Source organism: Astyanax mexicanus, chromosome 13 (assembly GCF_023375975.1).
Source record: "Astyanax mexicanus isolate ESR-SI-001 chromosome 13, AstMex3_surface, whole genome shotgun sequence".
NCBI lineage: Eukaryota > Metazoa > Chordata > Actinopteri > Characiformes > Acestrorhamphidae > Astyanax > Astyanax mexicanus.
The window spans coordinates 35,055,433-35,079,769 of record NC_064420.1 but is presented as its reverse complement, the minus strand read 5'-3'; the positions used below and the strand labels follow the sequence as shown (position 1 = coordinate 35,079,769).

Sequence of the window (24,337 nt, the reverse complement as noted above, 5' to 3'; positions counted from 1 at the left end):
ATTTTCACGGCACGAGGAGATGCAGTTGCAATGTTTTACAATGGTTAATATTTTTCATTTTTTCATCCCATTCTTCCCACTCACCATTTGAGTTTGCGTGGGCCTTTGCTGTCGGCTTGTATGGCCTTTGCTCTTGTCTGTGTGTATGAGTTCATTATATATATACTCATATATATATATATATAGAGCCCTCAATCACATAATTTTATAAATTACAGTAAATTACCAGTAATTTAAAGAAAATCAATAAAGCATATGAATAAATATCCCGTTATTTTCTCAGTGGTCCGTTCCGCTCAGACAATACAAAGTAGGCCTAATTACCATCATTATTTCTTGACATAAACTGTCAGATTGAACTAAATACCCAATGTTCACCTGTCCAGAGCAGGCAGATGTTTAAAATATGAGCATTAAGTCAGCATTAAAAGAGCATCACTGCAGTGCACATGCAGCTTCATAATAAACCCACACCAGCCGCATTACAGTGGGCTGCTGTTGCTGTAAGCGTGGAGGAGTGAGGCAGAGGAGGGGTATTATGGGGTGTTTTTTGGGGGGTGCAGGGGTGTTGTCAGTAGTAGGTGGGGGGTGAGCATGGAGTATGGGGTAGGGGGGCTGTCAGAGCTGTCTGAGAGGCTGCAGTCACACAGACGAGCCTGCATGCAAGCTTCTTGCCAACACAATCTACACCCATCTTCCCTTATTCCACCTGTTTTTCGGATTTTCTTTCATTCATTCAGTGTTTTATCTTTGTCTATTCATTTATTTCACAATTTTTTTCTTTTTTTGATCTATTTTTTAACTCATCCACGCTTCCACCTCTCTGTCTGTCTGTCTGGTTAGCTGTCTGACTGTCTCTCTCTCTTACGCTTATAGACTTAAACACACACACACAGGCTGGCTTAACTGATGTGGTGAGCACATGGTCAGACCAAACACTGACTTCAATGTCTCTTTTTTTGTTTTTTTTGGAGCTGTGTATTATTCACTAACTGAAGAATATAGATGCTAACATCGCACTCTATTAAGAGGTAAGTCTATGAGAGTTTTGAGCCTCGACCACTCTCTTTTTTATTATTTGAGCGATGCCTGCATGCCAGTCTAGCATGGCACCATTCACTGCACCAGCCACAACAGCCAGAGGGCACGAGAATGAATGAATGAAATAGGCTGTCAACAACAAAAATAATGTATTTCATTTTTCCAATAAAATACAGCTACATACAGTATACACTTATAAAAATGGGTAATTAGAAAGAGAGACGGAAAGATTTACAGTAGATAGGTGTGTAAAAATTGTTCTTTTAGTGTATAATTCTTTAACGCACTTTCAATTTTTTAAAATCAGGACGACCTTCGTTATAAGTTAATAAACCTCCAATATAAAGGTTCCATGTTTTTTAAAGGTATAAGTCTTTATCAGACTAAGTAAGTCTGTTGGTGGTTTGTGTATAAAACAGTCAGAATGTCAGGTTCAGATAGGGACACTTATAAGAGGAGATTTAAAAATGTTGTTGCAGAGATTGCCAAGTCACCACCATCATACAAATCAAACTTTAGCAGAATGATATATTCTCACATCATAGAAAAACGTTATCTACTAACTAAACTAACATTTTTTTCCAAACGCGACTTTCCAACAAATAAAGTAAAAGATTTTATTTGAAGTGAATAAATATAAGTTAATAACTTAATGAAACAGATTTTACGTTTTTAATGTAAAAAGTTGTTCAAATATATATTTATAAAGCGACTTCAAGCAAAAGTAATGAAAAATTGTTGATACATGGTTATTCTTTGAAAATGTTTATCTTTAATGATATATTAGTCCTTTCCTCATAAAATTTTGAAATAATATAAAGAGCAACTGCTGCATTTCAATCATGCAAAAAGTGAAAACGCAAAAAAGTAAGATGCAATATTTTTGCCTAATAGATGTAATATAATGTTGCCTGTAGCAACAGTGCAAATCCTTTTTTCAAATGGCCATGAACTGACCTGACTAAAATATATTTTCTCTCTCCTTCATCAATCACAGAGGTCAGCTCAGGTAACTGCATCCACAGCCAGTGTGAAGAGCAGTTTGCATGAGTTTGTACAGGTGTAGTGGTGTATGTGTGAAATTGTACAGCAGAATTTTTTTTTTTTCCGTTTTGATTTCCTTTCCCAGTGAAGCCACTGTCCGGTTAAACAAGAGCACAGTATCACACTCGTCTTCTCATACTTCTCTTCTCCATGCTTTGAGTGCAGACACACCCTCCAAAAACTCCTGCACCATCAAGTGACCACATATCCCTTCAACATTCAGTCTCCATTTTTACTGTTTTTGACCTTTTTTTAATATGGTGTGAATCTGCCAATTGTCAGAACTTTCTACAAAAAGAAAAAATAATATTATTTATAATAGAATAGTATTTTCAGTTTGTAAGTCAGTCCACATTTTTATTTATTTTGTGAGCATGTATATGTAAATGTATGAGTAACTGTAAGCTATATGAACATGAGTAAATTGTAGGCGGTGTGGTGTGCACGTGGTAGGCAGAGCAGAACAGCAATTCTAGCTCTTGTGAGAGTGTTGACCTAATTCACATCTGACTGACAGCGCACACTGCCCTTGGAATGGGTATGTCTGTGGGCGTGTATTTCTGTTTATGGGCACTGTGTATGATCCAAAAAGGGGTTTAATTATTTGAAATATATATATATATATATATATATATATATATATATATATATATATATATATATATAATTTTTTTTTTAAAGGTGTGATTAACAAGCTAAACAGTCTTGTGCAAATGATGTTATTCATTTTTTAAAGGAGTAAACACATGCTTTTTAGCTTAAAATAAAACAATTTCTTGTCATAAAGCCATTATCCTCTTTTTTGACTTCCACAGTTCCCCTGAAGAGCTATATCTTTCAAGCAGCCAATTTTATAAAAAAAAAAAAAAACTACAGAAAGCTGAAAAATATTGGCTACCCTATCCTTTTCCTGCCTTGTGGGCATTGATACTTTCACTTTCACAGTGTAAAGGAGCACAGGTTTAATAAGTGTTGGTGGAACAGTTAAAGAGTTTGAGGGAAAATAATATATAAAATATAAAAAGCTTGGAGTTTTGGAAAGATTCAGCTGACAGTTCAACATGCAAAACGCTGCAGTATGAATAGAAGTAAAAATTTGAACAGTGTTGCAATAATACAGCTAAACTTCTAAAGGATTAACTTTGAGCAAGTGCCTGTTTGCATGTTGGAGGACACCGTATGTCCGTTAGAGTGAATGAGTACGTTATTGTGTGTGATCGTGTGTAAGGTTGTATACATGCGTCCTCATTACTGCTCTTCTCTCACACAGACCTGCTGCTCATGCTGGCTCTGGGAGGTCTTCTTTTCAGCTCTGATGGTCCGTGCCTAAGCTGCTATGACACACTTCAGCGTCCCTCAGCCCACTAGGAAAGGGCGCGACTCTGGACACAAGAGGCCCCTCAGATATGGAGATACAATCTGAAAGGAGGAAATACCCAGATATTCCAAAATTAATAGACCTTAATGGAAAATATCTCATATGGTAATCAATGAAATGGGCAATGTTGCTTATACATGTAATAAAATTTAAATAAAGTAGTAGATAACTGTTAATGATGGAATATAAAGCTCTTGACTTTAGTTTACATTTTACTTTACACTTTACTTTAAAAATAAATCTGCAAAAGAAGAACACATAAAGTAAATAAGTAAGCAAACATATCAATAGTATGTGTATTCAGTAGTATAGAATAAGTACTAATAAGTACATAGTACTATATGAATAAGTACTATATGTAGTACAAAAAAGCGATACAAATTTTGAACATTTAGTACAAAAGTTGCGTTCAGTTCCTTTTGTAACGGAACAGAAGCAGAAATCAGAATATGTTTTTCTTCTAAATGAAACAAAGTAAATGAGAATCTATGAGCTAACAAAACATCCTAGGTCAATAATGGGTGAAAGGGGGAGGGGAAGATGAAACATGATATTATTGGGGTCATTATAAATACATTAATTGTTATGATAGGGTGGATACCTTAAAATATACCTTAGCTAACTATGGAGACAATATGATAAATATTAAGTGAAATTATTTAAAACGTGATTCTGTGATGGCTAAATGAATAATTGAAAAATAAATGATCTAAAAAAAAATTTATTTACATTTTTCATAAACCATAAAATGTGTTATTTAACCTCTTAAAATATATATGATTTAATTTAATCAGGCAAAACCGTGAACATGGCAAAAAACACCCCCACATTATAGAAAGCTGTATACAATACAAATAACATACTTTAAATTGAAACTTAATAATTTTCTATATTTGTAATAATTTAATTAGAGTAAATCTTGAAAAAAAAAATGTTTGTATAAAAATTGCATGTTATATTGATACTGACCAACTTTCTGAAAAAAAAAGTTTGCTAACAATTGTTTGTTAACAGCTGATGCATGATGGCATAATAAAAAAAAAAAAAAAAGACATTGCAATAGTTAGCTAAATACATTGTGCTAAAAAACGTTTAAAAATGTGATTTATAGTAATATTACCATTTGTAATGTCCACATAAGGTAATTTTTTCATGAATTGATATAGAGGCTGAGGTAAAATGCAAATAGATCAGTTTCACAACTGTAATCAACATAATGTATGCTGGTATTGCTGGATTATATAAGTACCCTTCATCATTACAGTGGACCAGTGGAATATTACTATTGTAAAAGCTAATATAGCACGCTAATCTTAGCTAATCCTGTCAGCTTCATTTAGAGCACAGTTTTAACTAAAATATAATATAAAATGCATATATCTTGACAGGTTTCTTATTATTTTAAGTGCTGAGTGTCTTTATTTACGTGGTCTTTAATGGTACGTGGTGATTTCTGTCAGACATGACAGGCGCTGTTAGCTAGCACTAGCTAACTGACCCTGTACTGTTTGCTGGCCAACTCAGTCTGTCCATCACTGTGGAAATAACCCAGCAAAATGACCCAACAGGCTCAACCCAGCATCTGGTTTGAAAAAATAACAGCAGCAGCTTTTAGATCACATTCTGTCTTTCTTAACACCCCTCAATCTGAAGAAAATACTCAGTATCTGTCAACATGTTCTGCTATTCTTAGTTCCTCATTTTTCCATCACTGTGTTGTTCAACAGCAACACACAAACAGTCCTGAGGTAAAAGCTTTACCCTTTTCCAGCCAGACTGATTTCCTCTGGTGTTCAGAGTGGACTGGAGTTTTCTAGCACCATTTGAAATCGGTCAGGCTGAAAGGCATGAAACCCCTGCAGATGAGGAGGACCCTGCAGAAATGACTTTTTAATACATACAGAAACAAATACTGATAGTAAAAGCTAAATTCGAGCAGACTCTGTTTAGTTAAGACCCTGTTTTTGAGTCAATTGTAATAATTTTGTATCAATATCTAATTAAAGACAAGTAATAATTCCTTAAAACTGCAGTTCATGTGTAGTAATTTTCTCACCACACACCGACCAGACATAACATTAAAATCAACTGACTAGGCTCTGAGTAGGGGTGTGCCATATCGTATCGTACGTGATAATATCACCAAAAAATTTGAATATCGTGAACGATATTATACCCTGAAATATCGTGCCATATCACCCACCACTAATTACCTAATTATCACATCAGAGTACTACTTTTTTGCCGTTTTTAGCAAAAGAAAAACACTCACTGTTCTAAATCCCCATTATATATCTACTAGAGACAGATTATATCTGTCCAATATCATTTATTTTACTTTAATCCTGGATATTTGGAGTGCATTATTATTAGTAGTATCATGGCATTTTGGATCATTGATCATTGTTATAAATCTGATAAAATTCTTTTTTTTTTATATCTCAGTTAGCCATATCATATTACATGCAAGAATAAAATTCAAAATAATTTTTCAAATTCAGTGTTTTGTCATATCGCCAAAAGTTTCATTATCGTGAAAATACCTTGCAATATTGTGATATTATTTTAGAGCCATATCGCCCACCCCTAGCTCTGAGTGGTCCGACGGGCTAAGCACTGCCACTATCATCTGGAGATTGCTGGTTCGAATCCTCTTTATGTAGCTTGCCATCAGCTACCAGAGCCCTGAGGCTGAGAGAGTACAATTAGCCTTGCTGTATCAGCAGCAGTTCAAAAAGAGGCGGTGGCAGACTTCACATGTGTCGGAAGACTCATGTGCTTGTCTTCACCCTCCTGGTGTTTGGGCATCACTAGTGATCGGGGGAGTCCTAATGAGTGTATTGGATAATTGGCCATGTAAATTGGGGAGAAAATGGGGGAAAAAAATTAAATAAAATAAATAACACCTGACTAATATTGTATTGTGTAGCTTATCCATGTGCCAGCTATTACAGTTCTAATCTCTCTAGACAAGGAGTCCACAAGATCTCTGTATCTTGGTATTTGTACCAAAAAAAAAAAAATTAACAGCAGATCCTTTAGATACTGTAAGTTGTGAGGTGGGTGTCCATAAACATTAGTAAGTCTCGGAGGTTTTGATCCTGGGATGCTCGAGAATTCCCTGTGTGCAGGGGACAGGTGGCCCTGTTTTAAAACAGTCATAAATCTGTACTGCAAGTCACAGTTCGAAGTGCAATCCACACATGCAAGTTAAAGATGTATCATGCAAAACAATAGCCATATGTTAACACCATCCAAAAACGCTGCTATCTTCTCAAGGCAAAACAGACTAAGGCAAAAAATCTCTAATCTAATTCACTTTTTCCCCCATCATAAAATCAGATTCAGGTTTTTACAGGGGGAGAGTGAGCTCACAGATGGGAATCATTAAACACAGATACACACACAGAGTCAGGAGGGATCCCCCCTGGAGGAGTCAGGTGCTCTTCATCACCTGGGTAACTGTGCTTCCATGGACATCACACAGCCACCGTCGTTCTGCCTGTGCTAACTCAGGCTGATCTGGAGTGAGACATGAAAAGACTCTGAAGGAAAAACTGAAAGCTGAGCTGAATGCAAGTGTGATTACAGGTAATTCTCTTACAGGACCTCGAACCATGCAGAAGCAGAATCTTAGCAAGTGAAATGATCTCAATTCAAGGCAATACATCTGATAAGTATTTTTTATCTTACCTTAAGTTACCTTAATCAGTCTCACTTAGGAGGAAGGAAGATAAGATGGAGATATAAAGTGTAGAAATACTGAATGCAGTACAGTATGCAGTGCTATGCCATGTGTAGGAGGTAGTGGATTGTTAAAAAATAGCAGTATAAATATTTATGATTATGGATTTGTGAAAAATGTGCTGTTAGGTACAGAGATGTATAAAGCACATAAAGTACTAGAGACCCAAATTTGAGAAAAGTAAAAGTGTTCTTTAAGCTCCATATTTAAGTGGAAGTACTAATATTCAGCCTTTTTTGTACTTAAATTAGTGCTGACAGTAAAGGTACAGTACTGTGGTATGTAGTTATTACAGAAAGCAGTGGAATTTTCTTAGGGTTAAAGACAGAACGGAAGCAGTGAGTTCTTCTTATAAGAAGCTTTATCACTTGATTCACTCAATGATGAGGAGCTTCATTAAACTTAGTGACAGTGCAGAGAATCTACCGCTCTGGATTTACTGATAATGTGGTTTTGGAATAAATGGTAACATTTTTATAATTGTATTGAGTAACGATGCAGCATTTAAAAATGTGTCAGAATATTAATCTCATAAAAAATATGTAGTGAAGAAAAAGTGCAGGTAGAACAAAAAATAATACTCCAATAGATACAGATAAAGCATTTCAGTACTTGTGTACAGTAATCAGTGAAGCACTAATTTGTTACTATACATCTCTGGCTGTCTAGTATACTTAATTATTGTCATAGTCAAGTACATGTATAGCAGGCAAGGAAAAAGCTCCTGTTTTCTCCACTTGTACATTATATTATATATTCTATTTTATGCAATTTTTAACCATTTCCATCAGCTTCCTAATGGTAAATGATTTGCACACTGACAAAAAAGAGCAGCTGTTGTCTTTAATTGAAGACAATAGCAGTATTACATTTTTAAATGCCAGTAATATTATGCTCATATTCTCCATGAATTCAGGCCCAAAACCAAAAAGACTTTTTGGAATCAAAAAGGGCATCTCCTATGGCTTCGCAAAAAAAAAAAAAATAGGCTAATTATATTTATGGAATAAGTTCCAGGAAAGGTAAATGTTGGAAGTTTAAAGTCACTTAATCCTGAAATGTTTCTACTTTTTTTTCTGTGCCAGACAGGAGAGACACGGTTGCCACAAAACATCAATGATGACTGATCCCAAAGCAGACACACACTCTGTCCAGTCAGAGAACACACTGGCTTTGAATGACTCAGATACCGACTACAAACAATACCTGTTCAGGTGTGCTGCTCAAAACACCAGCAAAATATATGTATATGTGTGTGTACAGTCAGAATATAAAGGTACATTAAATAATTCTTTACACCTTAAACCCTAGATGAATTATGTAAATATTAATCCAAACGCAGAAACTAATATTACCATAATCATTGTGTTGGTTTTGTGGAGTCCAACAAAGTACTATTTAGTTTATATACAGCTCTGGAAAAAAAAATAAGAGACCACTTAAAAATAAAAATAAAAAGAGTTTCTTTGATTTTTTGACCAAATTGAAAACCTCTGGAAGATGCCATTAAGAAGAAGATGGATGATCACAAGCCATCAAACCAGGAGTGACATAAAGTTATCCAAAAGCAGTGTGGAAGACTGGTGGAGGAGAACATGCCAAGATGCTTACAAACTGATTAAAAAACAAACTGAGTTATTTCACCAAATATCGATTTCTGAACTCTTAAAACTTTATGAATATGAACTTGTTTTCTTTGCATTGTTTGAGGTCTGAAAGCTTTGCATCTTTTTTGTTATTTCAGTCATTTTTCATGTTCTGCAAATAAATGATGTAAATGACAATATTTCTATTTGGAATTTGGGAGGAATGTTGTCTGTAATTTATAGAATAAAACAACAATTTTACTCAAACATAAACCTATAAATAGCAAAATCAGAGAAACAGTTCCAGAAACTGAAGTGGTCTCCTAATTTTTTTTTCAGAGCTGTGTGTATTAATTATTGCAACATCGTTTTATGTGTGATGAATTAAGGTGTGGGTCTACTTTTACTGTTTTACTACAACTGGTTTCACAAGAAACAATGATTGAGGAAGTGTCCCAATACTTTTGTCCATATTGTGTGATGTGATATTTTGTCAGTGTTTGTGTGGGGGTAGTGTGATTGTGGATAGGTGTGTGTGTGTATGTGAGTAGGTATTAGTATTGTGTAGTGTGAGTAAAGTGTTAGTTGAATGGCTGTATAAAGAGCTGATGATGTGATGGATGAGGGGAGAGTTTGATCAGCTGGTGCTCTCTGTTTCAGCTTGTTTGGGGAAAGCACTGCTGAGTATTTCCTCAACCTCTCCTCCCTGCGTCAGAACACTCCGGCCTGGTACACACACATGAGGGACAACATGAAAGGTAGAAGATTTAGACCTGGATAGTCTGACTGATTGTTGCATCAAACCAATACTTTTTTGTGCATGTTACAGAGTTTATATTTTAACTATGTGACAAAACATCAGTCCACCAAATAGCAGGAATTATTTGGGAGGTGGGTCATTCTTAACACTGCAGTGACACCAAAATAGGGGTGGTGTTTGAGGTGTTAGTGTGTGTCCTGGTAGTTCTGATAGTAGTTGATCAGATACAGCAGTGCTGCTGAAGTTTTTAAACACCTCAGTATCTGAGTATAGTGTACTGAGTATAGTCCTAAGTGTCTTGTAATTAATGTGACCACTGATGAAGGACAAAAGAATTACAGGTTGAATGAAAGGTAGAGCAACTAGATAGGAGTGTCTAATAAAGTGTACAGTAAGTGAACACCGTGTTTAAAAACTCCAGCAGCACTGCTGTGTCTGATACAGTCATACCAGCAGACAATGAAATGCTGAGAGTAACCCACCACCCAAGTAACACCTGCTCTGTGATGGTCCTTTTGGGGATCCTGACTACAGTCTGTTATTAAAGCACAATAAAGTGTAATTATATGCCCAGTGGAACTGATTGTATTAGATTACACATTGAGTGTAGTATCATAGAGGTGGTCATACTATTATGACTTGACTGTGTATTAAGTACACTGCATTTTCTGAGGATGAAATTAAATCTACATTAACGCCCCACTCTTGAGAATATAGACTCATATGTTCTTCTCTATTTACACACTCAATCCTCAAACTCAACATGTTTCAGGTCATGTAAATGCAGTGGCATTGTGGGATGCACTGAGGCAGCGCTCTGCTCAAATAATGAAGGAAAAGGAGACCAAACCTTCTCAAGTAAGCCCTTTATTTAAAGTAAAAAAAGTTATACAACAGGAGAAAACAGTCAGTCACTCATAGAAGGTGTTAAAAAAATGAGAGACCACTTAAAAATTATGAGTTTCTTTAATTTTAAGAAATTGAAAACCTCTGGAATATAAACAAGAGGAAGATGGATGATCACAGGCCATCAAACCAAGCTGAACTGCTTGAATTTTTGCCCCATGGGGCCCCCATTTTTTTCCACAGCTGTATATTAATGTTTTATTATTTTTCTATATGTATTATCCTTATTATTTTTTCTGCCTGATTTTTGCAATGTCACTCATGCTGCACTATTTGGGATACTGACACCAACTACTGTACATATTGTTTGTTCTGACTGTGCAATATGGTTTTACATACAGCTTTTTAATTGAACATATGTTTTTCACATATAGACCATTACAATCAAATCCCCCCCCCCTCCTCCCCCCAGCAACTGAACCAAACAGGTCCTCAAGCTCTAATAAACAGCAATTTTGTAAAATCTCATACATACTTTAGCTCTGCAACAATTATGTGGGCCTAATTCAGCGAAACACTGACGAAGGAAGGTGCCTGCCTGATGACCCCTGAGAAGAGCTTGCACTGAAGTTTGTGTTAGAGTTTGGATGAAGGGGATTGGTGTGGTCCTGCTCTTGTAATAATTTGTCTCATGAGTTTTTGTAGACGTCTGAGTACTTGGCAGTTGAGGCACGGACCATGAACATAGTTCGCTATGCTTCTGGATTCTTGTCGAGCCAGTATCAGATGGTAGTGGTTGCTGTGTTCTACTCACGCAACTTATAATGTGATTTATTGTGTGTGATTGTGCTTAGGTAAGTGTGTTGTTGCCATAGTTAAAGGAAGTGAGCTTAGATTAAGGAGGGATTCTGTTTGTTCATAGGTTATTTTTTGGTAGGTCTGTTACTTGGCAGTTGAGGCAATGGACCATGAACATAGTGTTAGGCTGTGCTTCTGGATTCTTGTCGAGCCAGTATCAGATTGTGGTGGTTTTGCTATTGTTGTTAGTTGAGTGAGTAGTAGATCCTGGCTGAGCCCTATGCATAACCCCAGCTGTTAGGTGCAGGATTTGTCAATTTCCTGTATTATATTACTTGTGTTTTCTTTTAGAGTTATAATGCTCTTTAAGACTGTAAATATGCAATAATATTCTATTGGAAATAGTAATAATGTTACATATTGTATCCTTATATCTTTATTTTATGTATTTTTACTTTAGTATAGAAATGGAGGTTACATTTAAAATTGTGTGTCAATTCCATGATGAATATCTCTACAGAAATCATTTTAGAATGCTTGTAATTATTATCGTGTTTTTACATTTACAACTTAACTTTTATCAACATGAGAAAAGAAATATTTACATGCTTCATTAGTGATTCACAACAACACCTCATCACTCAAACAGTCTAAAAATCAGTACCTTATAATGCCTTAATGCATGTACTTGGCAGGCTGAGACTGACTGGAAGAAGCTAATGAGAGAAGACCACCTGCATCGTATATCAGCAATCAGGCAGATGTTCCGCTCTGCTCAGCGTAACCAGGCCTACACTGCGCTTCTCCTGCAACACAGACCCCTATCTCTTCTCTGCAACACAGATACAACTGAAGGGTCCAGTCAGTATCCATCAGATAAGCACACACGACTCTTAAAAGATCTCACCACAGCAACAGTGGAATCCTGAATAATATTCTGTCTGAATAATATTGCAAATTTTGTGGGATTTCTGTGGGAGTACTGTGAGATGCAGAGCCAAATAAATGAAGGTGGTTGTACTCAAAATAGGAGATATGTGTAATTAAATAAAGTGTAACAGAAAGAGTGTTTTGTGTTTTTTGAAGGCAACATATGGTCAAAATTATACATTATACAAGATAAACAATTTACACAGCTCTGGAAAAAATTAAGAGACCACTTTAGTTTCTGAAACAGTTTCTCTGATTTTGTTATTTATAGGTATATGTTTGAGTAAAATGTAAAAATTGTTGTTCTATTCTATAAACTACGAACAACATTTCTCCCAAATTCCAAATACAAATATTGTCATTTAGAGCATTTATTTGCAGAAAATGAGAAATGGCTGAAATAACAAAAAAAAAAAAAAAAATGCAGACCTCAAATAATGCAAAGAAAACAAGTTAATGTTGATAATAAGGAGACCACTCACTAATAATGTTTATCATGGAATCTGTTTAATGTTAAAGTTGGCTTTTTCCCAAAAAGAGCCAATCAGCATATCAAAAAAAGCATTATTAAGTCAAATACTACAAACTATTCATATTTTTTATCATATTAAATCAGTATTATATCATTTAAAATACATTTTTGAAATGTTATTTTATTATTTATTTTTTTAAGTGTTTAGGTATCTCCTCATTCATAGAAAACATAATCTTTTCTAGTGAAACTGGAACTAACTGCCCAGTAGTGCTGCAAAGATGGCTGTTTATTAACTATATGAACATTAGAGAAAAGGCTATTGAAGAGAGATGAGTCCATTTAGGCCTTGCAATATCTTCCTGTCCTTGATCCAGTACCACTTATTGTAGTGTTAATCATCTAAGAGAGTGAATGTGTATTTTTGAATGTGTCTCTTCAGTATTGATACTGTGATTTATTATTTAATCCACCATATTTTATCCACCATAATAGCTGTACACTTAACAAATACATCAGCTCACATTTTATTTGAATAAACCAGCGATGTATCAGCATCATTGATCCTTTTCCAAATAAATTATCAAAAATAAAATCTTAATGGTTTTCCAGCTTTGCGAATTTCAGTCCAGGTTTTTTACCCACTAAGCAGTTGTAGAAAAAACATCTGTAACAAAGTAGATCTCTGAATGTAAACTTCTGTGAAATTAAAATCACAAATAAGTAGGAATGCACCGAAACTATTTGGCAAATTAAAAAAAAAAAAAACATAAAAAAAACATTAAAATATTCAATGTTAAAAAAATATTTTAAACTTTACTGTACAGGGTCAGTAAAGTCAAGACTGCTCAACTCTTATTGTGTTTTATGCTAATTGATTATGTAAGTTCTAGGCATTAATTTGTAATCAACAGATACATTCCCTTTCCATTCATCTGCCACCTTAATAAGTGCAAAAATGTTCAGATCAGTGTGTTTTTTTTAAGGTCATCTTACTGCTTTTTAGCTTCCTAGAAATGTACTTCGAGCGGCTACTTTCTCAGAAGTCAAGGATAATTATTTGAAGTTGTTACTTTGAGCACAAAACCCATCTGAGGTGAGAACCCAACAGTCTTTTAAATGAATCATCTATACCCATGTCTCAATGCCAGTTTTTAGCCTAGGCTTTTTAGCCTGTTTTTCCCATTGTGTGCTTTTGTGTGCTGTCACTTTACTGCCACCAGGGGGCAATAAGTTATTAACATGGTGAGTACTATAGTGTTTATTACTACACACAGCATAAATTCAGTATATACTGACATTCACAATGAATTAGGGTTAAATGATAATGATTGAAAACGAGTGCTTATTTTACAACATCGTTATTTCTGCACACTAAACAATACATGTCCATTCAAGCTTTTCCTGCATGGAGCTTGTTCAGGGGTTCTTAAGGAAAGGCAATGGTTCTAAATTAAACAAAACCTAAATACCTCATAGAACCATTTGAATACATTAAGAAATGTGGGTTTTCCTTTTATTAAACATGTACAACTTTCTTGATTGTACAGTCAAATGTATTAACTGATATTAATCACGTTGTTGTCATGCAAAAACCTTGTATCTCCAAGATTACAGTTTTATGGGGAAATCTTCTTAAATGTCAAGGGAAGCCAATGTGACATTTACAAAAGTAACTTTGATAGATTTGTATTGGTTTACTGGAATACAACGTTGTATAACTGAAATGGTAACTATTTCTATACAATAATTTCACAAGACATTATGTGTGTTGGTCAATGGACTATCTCAAAATAATGACTTAGTATCTCAAAATAATGAGATAGTGTTTCAAAATTACAACGTGCTATTTTAAAATAACAAATTCTTATCTAAAAATAATGATAGTATCTCAAAAAATGATATAGTATCTCTAAATAACAAGTTACTATTGCAAAATAATGACTTTCTCAAACTAATGAAACAGTACCTCAAAATAATGAGATAGTATTTCTAAATAACAACTTACTATTACAAAATAATAACTTACTATCTCAAAATAATGAGATAGTATTTCAGAATAACAACTTACTATCTTAAAATAAATGAGTAATAATGAGTATTTCAAAATAACTTGCTATCTCAAAATAACAAATTCTTATCTTATCTCCAGATAATGATAGTGTCTAAAAATAATAATATAGTATCTCAAAATAACAAGTTACTATTTCAAAATAATTATACAGTCTCTCAAAATAATGAGATAGTATTTCAAAATAATGAGATATTATTTCAACATAACAACTTACTATCTCAAAATAATTACATAGTATCTAAAAATTATTTACTATCTAAAAAATATCTCGAAATAATGACTTACCATCTCAAAATAATGAGATAGCAGTTTACTTAATAATAAGGAAAAATGTGCTGGATTTTTTTTTAGGTTTTACTTTATTTTACTACAATTAATTTTTTTTTCCCGAATCCACTCTTTTCCTGCACCTGTGTGCTGTTAGCTCCTCCCTACTGAGGGGAGAAGTTTTTCTACACCTGCTTTCCGTCCTACGATTTCATTGGCTATTTGTAGGCCATAGATACTGGGATTGGTCACTGTAAACAGCCCCCCAATCACAGCTCAGGGGGGCGGGACAGCGCGGAAAACGGGTGGGAAAATCAGCGCCTCCCTCTTCAGGACTGCTGCCGGCAGAATGAAGTTAGTTAAAGTTTTCAGACGGAGAGAAGAACCGCTGGAGGTTACGAGCGGGGTCAGACCACACCGAGCGAGCAGGTGAGAACCGGTACTTTAACTTTACAGAGATGAGTTTCAGTCAGTACTGATGACTTTTTTACTAAAAGCGTGCAGCACTTAATTCACACCTCAGCACTGTTTACAGAAAGTACACACACAAGTATAATTTTATATAATAATTCAAAATGATACTTTTACCCACATTGAAGTATTTTTATCAGCATTAGATCATATTCTGTGATAAATGCTGTATATAAGAAAGTCTTCCGTGGAAGTTTTACTTAATTAAATTATGAAATAGTTGAATTACTGTTTAAATACGATTTTAAAAATGTGATAATGAATATTTTGCATCCCTACATATAGAAGCTTCCAGACGGAATAGATAGACATTCGCTTCTTTCAGAAACCTGTAACAACTCTTTTAGTGATTTTCATATTTTGCACTTTTCATGAACTAAAATAAAAGGAGGTCATTTTGGCACCATGTTTAATATAAACACTGCATGTACGGTTGAAGAGGGCTGCTTACTATTTGTTAAAATAATAAAAATAATAAAATAAAATGAAATTATTGGTTAAGGAAAACAATAACTTTAAATGTTGCTCTTTAAAAAACTGAAGTTATGTAAACACTAAAAATCGAATAATCTTATAATTAAGAAACGATTATATATTTGAAGAATATCAAGACTATTTTTTTTTTGTATCGCACAGCCCTAGTATAAATCAGCAGATACAGATACACAACAAATACAGTACAATTTTAAACATGTAAAAATTGGGTAAAGGTCTACATGGATTAGCATTATGTAGAAATATTACATAAATATAATATAAAAAACATAGTAACATTCAAATAAGATATTTTAATGCAATGGTCGTGCCTCACCTAAGCATTCAGCTCTTCTGCAGTACAATAAATTGAGGAGGATAGATTTGGTTTGTTATTAAGCACATCACAGTTTTCATTGCATTGCATTATATACATTTGGAACCTGTTAATGTGCCAGGGCTCTTTTAATTATGGGATATATAGACTTTGCTGCATATTAACCTGGCCTTGTGACCTTGGCTGTTGAGACTAACCCTGGTAACCTCCTTCTCACTTCAACCCTTTAACCCAATTACATTTGCCTTCACTTTGCATTTTAATATGTTTTAATAAATAAAAGCAATCCAGCCAATACATAGCAAATTATGCACATATTTTTCCAGTAATCAGTGAGCAATAACTTTATTGTCTTAAATTTGTAAATGAAATAAATAGCATATCAGCTTGTCTGTAACAGGCACATAATTCTGTGTTAGCACAGCTGGGGTGGTGGAGCATGGGAAAATGTGCTTTTTTCCCCAAGTATTGCTTTAATCGGCTCTGTTTTGACCTTTGGCCTTGTTACTGTGGGCAAGTTTGAAGGTTAAGGAGTTCCACGAGTCTCTGAGCAGACCTCTGAGAAGGCTTCAGGTTCAAAGTTAACTTGAGTTCTGCTTTTACCAGTAATTTAGAGCCCACATATTCTCGAATGATTCTTAGCTTGGATGTACCGTAATTCGTTTAATTAATTTATGTTGAAAGAACATTACATATCTGATATGGGACAGCATGTTTTACACATGCAGGGATCATGTAGCAATTTTGATGGTAGGCTTACTTGTAACAGGGAATCTTTTATTGCCATGCTGTTACTGCACTCTGCAACTTTGGTGGAGCATGCACTACACCTCTTTGCATCAAAACATATTGTTAAATCAATTTTGTCTTCTTTTGAAACTTACCATCTACAAACTTTTAACTGTATTTATTTTGCATGATAACGTGGTGTTATTTTGCATGCAAATATGGGGAAATAGGTAGTATTGACACATATCCACTGTATTTAAAATGTTTTTGGATGCCCTTTCAAATTAACACATTAATCTACTTTAAGATGCTTTTAATTTTTATAAGAAACAAAGAATTAGCAGGAGTTCCAACACTTTTGTCCATTGAGTGTATCTTGCAAACACTAATGCATGCTGGTGTTTTTTGTTGATAAATTAGTAAGCCTGTTACCAAGATGCTAGTTGCTTTAAATATGCTATGTTTTATGAATAGCCCTGTGTGGGGTTCTTTACAATTTAAAATTGATTCTTTAAGCAACACTGAACACTGAAATAATTATTCAGAAAACATTCTTGTAGAGAACCAAAGTGTTTTCTTTAGCTTCTTTTTTAAAGTGAATTACTTATATGCAAAAAATTACAGGGTTGGTTTTATTTTGTATGTCTGTATTCAGTGGGCTTCTGTAATATTTCAAAGATTTCAGACATGCAGAAACAAAAACACACAAACATCCTGCAGAGATAAGTGTGTTTCCTTAGGAAAAGCTTGATTGCAATGTGAGAGCTATGTGTATTTTTAACACCAGGAAATAATTACACCCATTTGAGAGAGAAGCTGTCAAAATATCCTGTCTGCCTAATCTGTGTAAATCCTCTGCTGGATGTTATTGTCCTCTGGAGACTCTTTTAGTAAATACGTCATACGTTTGGGATAAAGCATTTGTGTTAGTAGGGGACAGATTTGATTAAAGTTTTAGGGAATGCTGTGAAATGTGCAAGTTTTAATTAATTTTGCCTGTTATTTAACTATTAAATAAATGGAACAGTCTTTTGGTAAACAAACAAATGCTAAGGCAAAATTGGCTATCTGGCAGGTTATGTAAACTGAGAAAACTGATACTATGCATGATAAGAGTTACTGAATGCTTAATTTAGTTTTAATTTATGCAAACCGTGTGTACAAACTTTTTTTTTAAATAGTCATATAGTATATTATAATAAAATATATTAATACCTTACTTTTAATAGGCTTATCAAACTTTGATTTCACATAAGCCAGGGCCAGAAAACTACAAGGGGTTTTACGAACAGTGCAGTTTCTCAAGTCCAGTTTTATTGCAGTCAGAGGTGGCAAACACAGGACCAGACAGTAAAATTTTCCCCCAAATCTCTTATTGTAGTGTATTTTATTGTATTGGAATTGTGTTATTATACCATGACTAATGTTGGAGAGTTATAAACACCTAGAATTCTAGTAGAAATCATTTCCTGGACAGTAGAGACAGTTACACTGACAAAAGCAGAATAGACTCTTTTTTTTATCCTTCATTTTTTATCCTTGATTTTAGAAAAAAAAACAATAAATAGCAGGTGTCCCAATACTTTTGTCCATATATATTGAAAAAAGGTATATTGAGACACATGTGCATAGAATTAACCCTGTCACAATAATTACATAATCGACTTATCGTTCAATAAATGGACATGACCATTTATTCAAGTAATATCGTCCACTGTGTTTGCATTTTAAAAAATGCACTTACATATAGTGTGACTGTGGGTGCGAACCGGTAGTGCAGAAGCACAGAGAGACAGAGACACAGGAAAAATGGCCTCCATTTTTCTTCCGTCTTTATGCTGGTCCAATGCGGGCCAGCTGGGACAGACAGGGGCTGCATGTGATGGTGTGGTGCGGACCCACTGTTCCCCTGCCTCCACACTTTGCAATGTGTATATATATATATTATATATGACTATAACCTACGTTGGTTCAAGCTGGGAACTTTTCGGGTTCCAAAATTACTGTAGGTCCGTGAACAGGAATGGAAAGTTTATTATCATTATATTATTGCCAGTTAATGGTCTTAAAATTCCAACAATATTGTTTAATCAATCAATAATTTCTGGGACAACATATTGTTTGCAAAAAATTGTTATAGTGACAGGCCTACATAAAATTGAATGTAACTACATATACACTTCCACTGTGTAATCTATATAAAAAGCACTGTAGTACAATGTGAAACTCTTTAGCAGGAACACTAGATTAAGGTCATTAGGAAAGCCTCCACTGTAGGGGAACAATAATCTCTGCAGTAATGGAATTCCATACAGAACCAATCATCTTCCATCAGTAGCTGACCTTCTCAGTAATGACTAGATATTTTAAGATCTAGTTCTAGTCTATAAAAATCTAGTATAAAGGCTTCTCACACAGAATATTTGCCAGTGTTAAATCAACTCTTTAGCACACACACTCTTAATTTAACCCTGCCAGAGTTTGTTTAATCCTGGCAGCTTTCCTGTGAAAGATGTTCCTCTTACTGAAGCATAAGGTGGAGTTTAGAAGATATGCAGGATAAACAGGTATCAACAGCCTTTTTTGGGCTTCTTAGTGACTGATTGATTATCCTCTTCAGAAACCTGCTGTCATATCTGATGGTACGGTACCCCACAGTCAGGCATTTTGAGAGGAATGTAGAGAATTAGACAGTTCCGGGTTCACTCGTCACTCTTGGGAAAATTCGGTGTAATGGTCCTCCCAGGAATGCCTGCGAGTGTGTCTTTCATTCACAGCTATTAGAGTGGACAGCCTTTAAACTCACGTCCTTCAAAAGAAGTTCAGAGGTGAACATCAGTCAAAATGTGTGATAGGATCTTTACATGAACAGGATCCATCTTACCTATTTCAAATGACCTTTTTAATGATCTCAGGTCATCTTGCTAATCTCACGGAATAGGAGAACATCACTGTCATAGCCCAGCCTTTCACAGTAATTACGTTACATATTACTTATCAAACAACATATGAACATGATCTCAACATTTTTACTGACCTCAATAATGCCCTTTGTGTTTTTGTGTAGCAAACAGAGCCTATTAACCTGCATGAGCAAGTAGATCAACTTTGTTTAAGAATAGTGGCTGTTTTTATGTGTTTTATTTAATATTTGCAGTGTTTAGGGTGCTCACACATTTACAGAATTATAGAATTAAATGTGCATTAGAGTTTACAGTATATTGACAGTGAGGAAAATTGAATTAACCCTGCATCCATTACAATGGACATCATGTTTTTTCTTTATCTTTAAATATTTTGTTGTACATAACACTATTTGAGAGCTGTTGTCTATCAGAATAGACCATGAACCATGAATGGCTAATGAACAAGTTTATAAACCAATGAAATAGTAGCTTGGCCCTGCAATTGAGCAATTAAGGCGAAGGAACAGCATTTTAAAAATTAATTTAACATAGGGACCATTTTTTATAAAATAAAAAAGTAAATAAAAAACATTTAATTTCAAATAATTAAAAAAAGCTATTAAATATTTGAGTGACATTTGATTTGTTTGCTATATAGATTTTATAATAGAATATTAGAGTCTTCTTTTCTGTGCATTACAGACAGAAAACAGCATTCCTACATTTTTTATTAAGGATTCAAGGAGAATAATTATTGGAGATCATTCAGGTCTAAAAGGGTTAAAAACGAAAATAATGTGTAATTATGCACAATTTTGCATAAGACAGAAAAGTTGTTTTTTAATAGCCATGATCTGGCAGATCAAATGCATTGAACACTAGCTCTGCTAGTTTGAGGAAGTGACACCCAGACCATAGTCATTCCAAAACTGGAGTCCAGGTGAATCATCAGTATTATATTATTACACATTATCTCTAGCTGTGCTCTTGGTTCTACAGTGGGCTGTGTTTTGATTAAGGAAGTAAGGTGAAGGTATTATATTCAGGTGTAAGATTTCTGCTTGGCTACTGTTTGGTCTTGTTCTCCGGAAGAGCAGGAGACAATGAACTGCTTCAGCATATCTGGTTACAGATTAATATGTGGGATATAGTGGGCCTCTATTTGGCGCACGGCGCTGCAGGCACTGAGGGAAGTCGGAAGGTGAGAGTAGGAATTCGCACAGAGTGTGGAATTTTCATTCAGACTTCTTTGTTACGTGATACAATGAAAGGTTTTAGATCAAGAATTTCTGGCCTAGAGGTTACACACAGTAAAGATATCTAATCAGGAGCTCAAGGTGGATCATAGATAGAACCATGTACAGGTAGAATAAATGTGTAAATGCTTTTTTTGTTTTACTTTTTCAAGAAAAATCAATGACAAAATTACAGGTAAAAATATGTATTATACACTTAGGGGCGCCGAGTGGTCCAATGGTCTAAAGAGCTGCCACTATGATCGGGAGATCGTTTGGTTTGGTTTGAATCCCAGTCATGCAGCTTGCCATCAGCTACGGTAGCCCTGAGAGAGCACAACTGGCCTTGCTTTCTCTGGGTGGGTAGATGGGTAGATTGCGCTCTCGCCCCTCATCACGCCAAAGGGTGATGTCGATCAGCGCAAGGCGTCTGTGAGCTGATGTATCCGAGCCAAGTCGCTGCGCTTTCCTACGAGTGTGCTGTGATTCTACTCTGTAATGCTACATCAGCAGCAGTTTGAAAAGAGGAGGTGGCTGACTTTACATGTGTCGGAGGAGGCATGTGCTAGTCTTCACCCTCCTTGAGGCATCACTAGTGATAGGGTGATATATATATAACTGAAAGGCAGCTGAATGGGTGGGAAAATCGGCCTAGTTAAATTAGGAGAAAATGGGGACAAAATTAAAAAATACATATATATATAAATAAAGGTTATGTATATGTATTAAACACTTGGACATTTGGATATCTCAGCAGAGAAACCAACAAAGCAAAATATGACTCAACATAATTATTTGAAAAATACAGAATAAAGGCCTTTTCTTTCGGCTAAACACCAAAAAATGTTGACCAAACATTATTGATTACCATATATTTGGTGCATGCTTATTTAAGGATATTTTTGTGATAACAGTATTCTTGGTGGTATGACAAACATAAAACATTGCATATAAATGTAACAGTTTCAAACAACAGTAACTTACCAAGACTCACGTTTTGTGTAAAATAATAATATTGCAACAAAATATATAATAGAAAAAAACATAATTTTATGTAGCACTTTTATCATTTTTATTGCATTAGTGTTTTTTAAATAAAAAAAAAATCTTACTTGTTTACACATCCAGGTCAATGGAATAGGGATTTCTATCAGTCTGCAGGTGTTCAATTGAACAGAAACCAGAACTACTAAATTGCCTCTGTATTGTAAAGCAATTTCAGCCTCTTTTACTCATTAACCGAGACTTGGCCACTCCTGCATAACAGCACTCTTCCGTTTTAGAGGGATAGTTTACGCGGGCCCCTTTCTTTCTCAGTAGTTTCTCAGTCATTTTGGAAGCCTACAGGAGATGCACACTGTGAGGAAAGACAGTGAAGGACAGTCAGCCGGAAGACAGGAGATGGACACATGCCAAAAGCACTCTCTTTTTGACATAACTCCTGGATTGAAAGTGGTAGTAGTGAAGTGAGATATGAACATAACATTAGTTAGTTCTGCACATCATGGACAGGATGTTTTGTTTGAAAGGCGTGGTTAGTGATCCATGTGTAGTTTGACTGGTCTGGCTGACACTCACTCATTGACTGTGCTTGGTCTCCTGAATGACAAATCACTGTTTTTCTCAATGGCTGAAAGAGCCAGGCGGTGGATTTATGAATGAACCATTCACTGAAGCTTAATGTCAGAACAAAGCCTGTCCTAAAGTTTTGACACTTCCTCTGTTTAATTAAATGTAATGTGTGGGAATGATGGAAGGATACGGTGGATTGAATGATCTAAACTAATCAGTCGTATTCTACATTATATCACCCAAACAAGTTCTTTATTAACTGCAGTAAACCATTTTGAGGCAAGGTCAGAGGACTTGTCAAACTATCCAGTTTACTGAATGCCTAATAAGACATTTAAATTACAGTGTTATTAACGCTAAGAACTGATTAATAATAAATAAAATACATTTAAAGTTGCACAGAGTGGTCAGAAAAAAGAAGAAAAAAACTTGCTACAAATCTAGTAACATTGGCCTTTTTTTGTTTAAATGTGCCAGAAAATGTGTTTATAGAATACTTGTTATAATAAATGTTTTGATGTATAAATAGTAAGCATATGACTTACTTATCTTTCTTACAGGCTCACAGAAGCTGCAAATTATAGATTTTTATTACCATAAAGAAAACAATGCTGAAATTATTTCCTATTTCTCTCATTCTGTTTGTCTTTACAGTGCAATGTGCTGTTTGCGTGCTGAGAAGAATGTAGCTGGGTTAACTGTAGCTTTGCCTCTACTAATCCTATCTGTAAAAAATAAATAAATAAATAAATAAATAAGCTGATATTTTATGTTTAGCTCCAGATTGGTAGTCAACTGAGGTACTTCAGATCTTTTTAAGGGAGCAGACAGAGAGAAGACTAGCATTAGCTTTTAGCCTAGGAACAGACCCCTGTGTGCTTTTGTATGGTTGTGTGTCCAGGTTAATCTCCTCTTCCGTGGAAACTGGTACAGGAATAGCTCCGGTCACAAAGTCTATTTCACCTAGCAGCCTGTGATGTCCTGCTCCCCAGTATCAACAATAACATTTTCACCCACTATTTGCCGTCGCAATTTAGCGATTTGACCAGGTATTTCTCTGTTTTTGGGCTGTTTTTATGATAATCTTGGGGCATAAAAATAGCTGTTAAAGACTGTTATAAATTGTGGAGTTGGCCACAAAGTGTTTTATTGGTTCTTAAAAGTGTTCTTTAAAAGGACACAGCAGTGTTACAGGATCATGATGCGTTAGTCCCATAAACTAAAAAACTTCAGTTTTTCATTTAAGGCCTCTTTTATGAAACTTGAAGGTTTTGTGGTCATTTTTGATAGTTTTTCAACCAGGTACCCTAAAGTTTAGGCCTCTAATAAATGTGAACTGTCCTGTGAGCTGAAAATTTGAATATTTGGAGGGAAAGTGGGCAGTGGGGTGCTGGGGAAGGCCACAGCAGCGCTGCCCTCCCCACTTCACCCCTAACCAGTGCGAACTCTTCCCAATTAATGGACAAGTGCATTCCGCCTGCCTGGAGACCAGCTAACCCTTTTTACACAGCCGCTTTTCAGAGTGACAGGCCAATTTGAATAAGAATCGCTGTCCATTCACCCTATTGCTGCAGTGACATGAGGAGAGGGAGGAGGAAGAGGCCTTCAGCCACCCTGATTGGTCAGCAATGTCCAGTCTGTTTTTACACTCAAAAGCCTGTTGTGCTTGCAA

At 35.2% G+C, this 24,337-nt stretch overlaps 2 protein-coding genes across 2 annotated transcripts in view; both read left to right on the top strand.

The window, feature by feature from the left end:
- The first annotated feature begins 6,830 nt into the window (after positions 1-6,830).
- Positions 6,831-12,534, top strand: si:rp71-17i16.6 (uncharacterized protein LOC100148415 homolog). Its single transcript, XM_049462887.1, has 5 exons — positions 6,831-7,054; positions 8,294-8,422; positions 9,455-9,552; positions 10,327-10,412; positions 11,894-12,534. The coding sequence occupies exons 2-5, from the start codon at positions 8,325-8,327 to the stop codon at positions 12,125-12,127; spliced, it is 516 nt and encodes a 171-aa protein (XP_049318844.1). The 5' UTR covers positions 6,831-7,054; positions 8,294-8,324; the 3' UTR covers positions 12,128-12,534.
- Positions 12,535-15,288: 2,754 nt separating this feature from the next.
- lamb2l (laminin, beta 2-like) overlaps positions 15,289-24,337 on the top strand; it is a 70,733-nt gene continuing 61,684 nt past the window's right edge. Inside the window, exon 1 of the mRNA XM_022677419.2 lies at positions 15,289-15,370. The gene's annotated coding sequence lies outside the window, so the exon portion shown is untranslated. The remainder of the gene's footprint in view (positions 15,371-24,337) is intronic.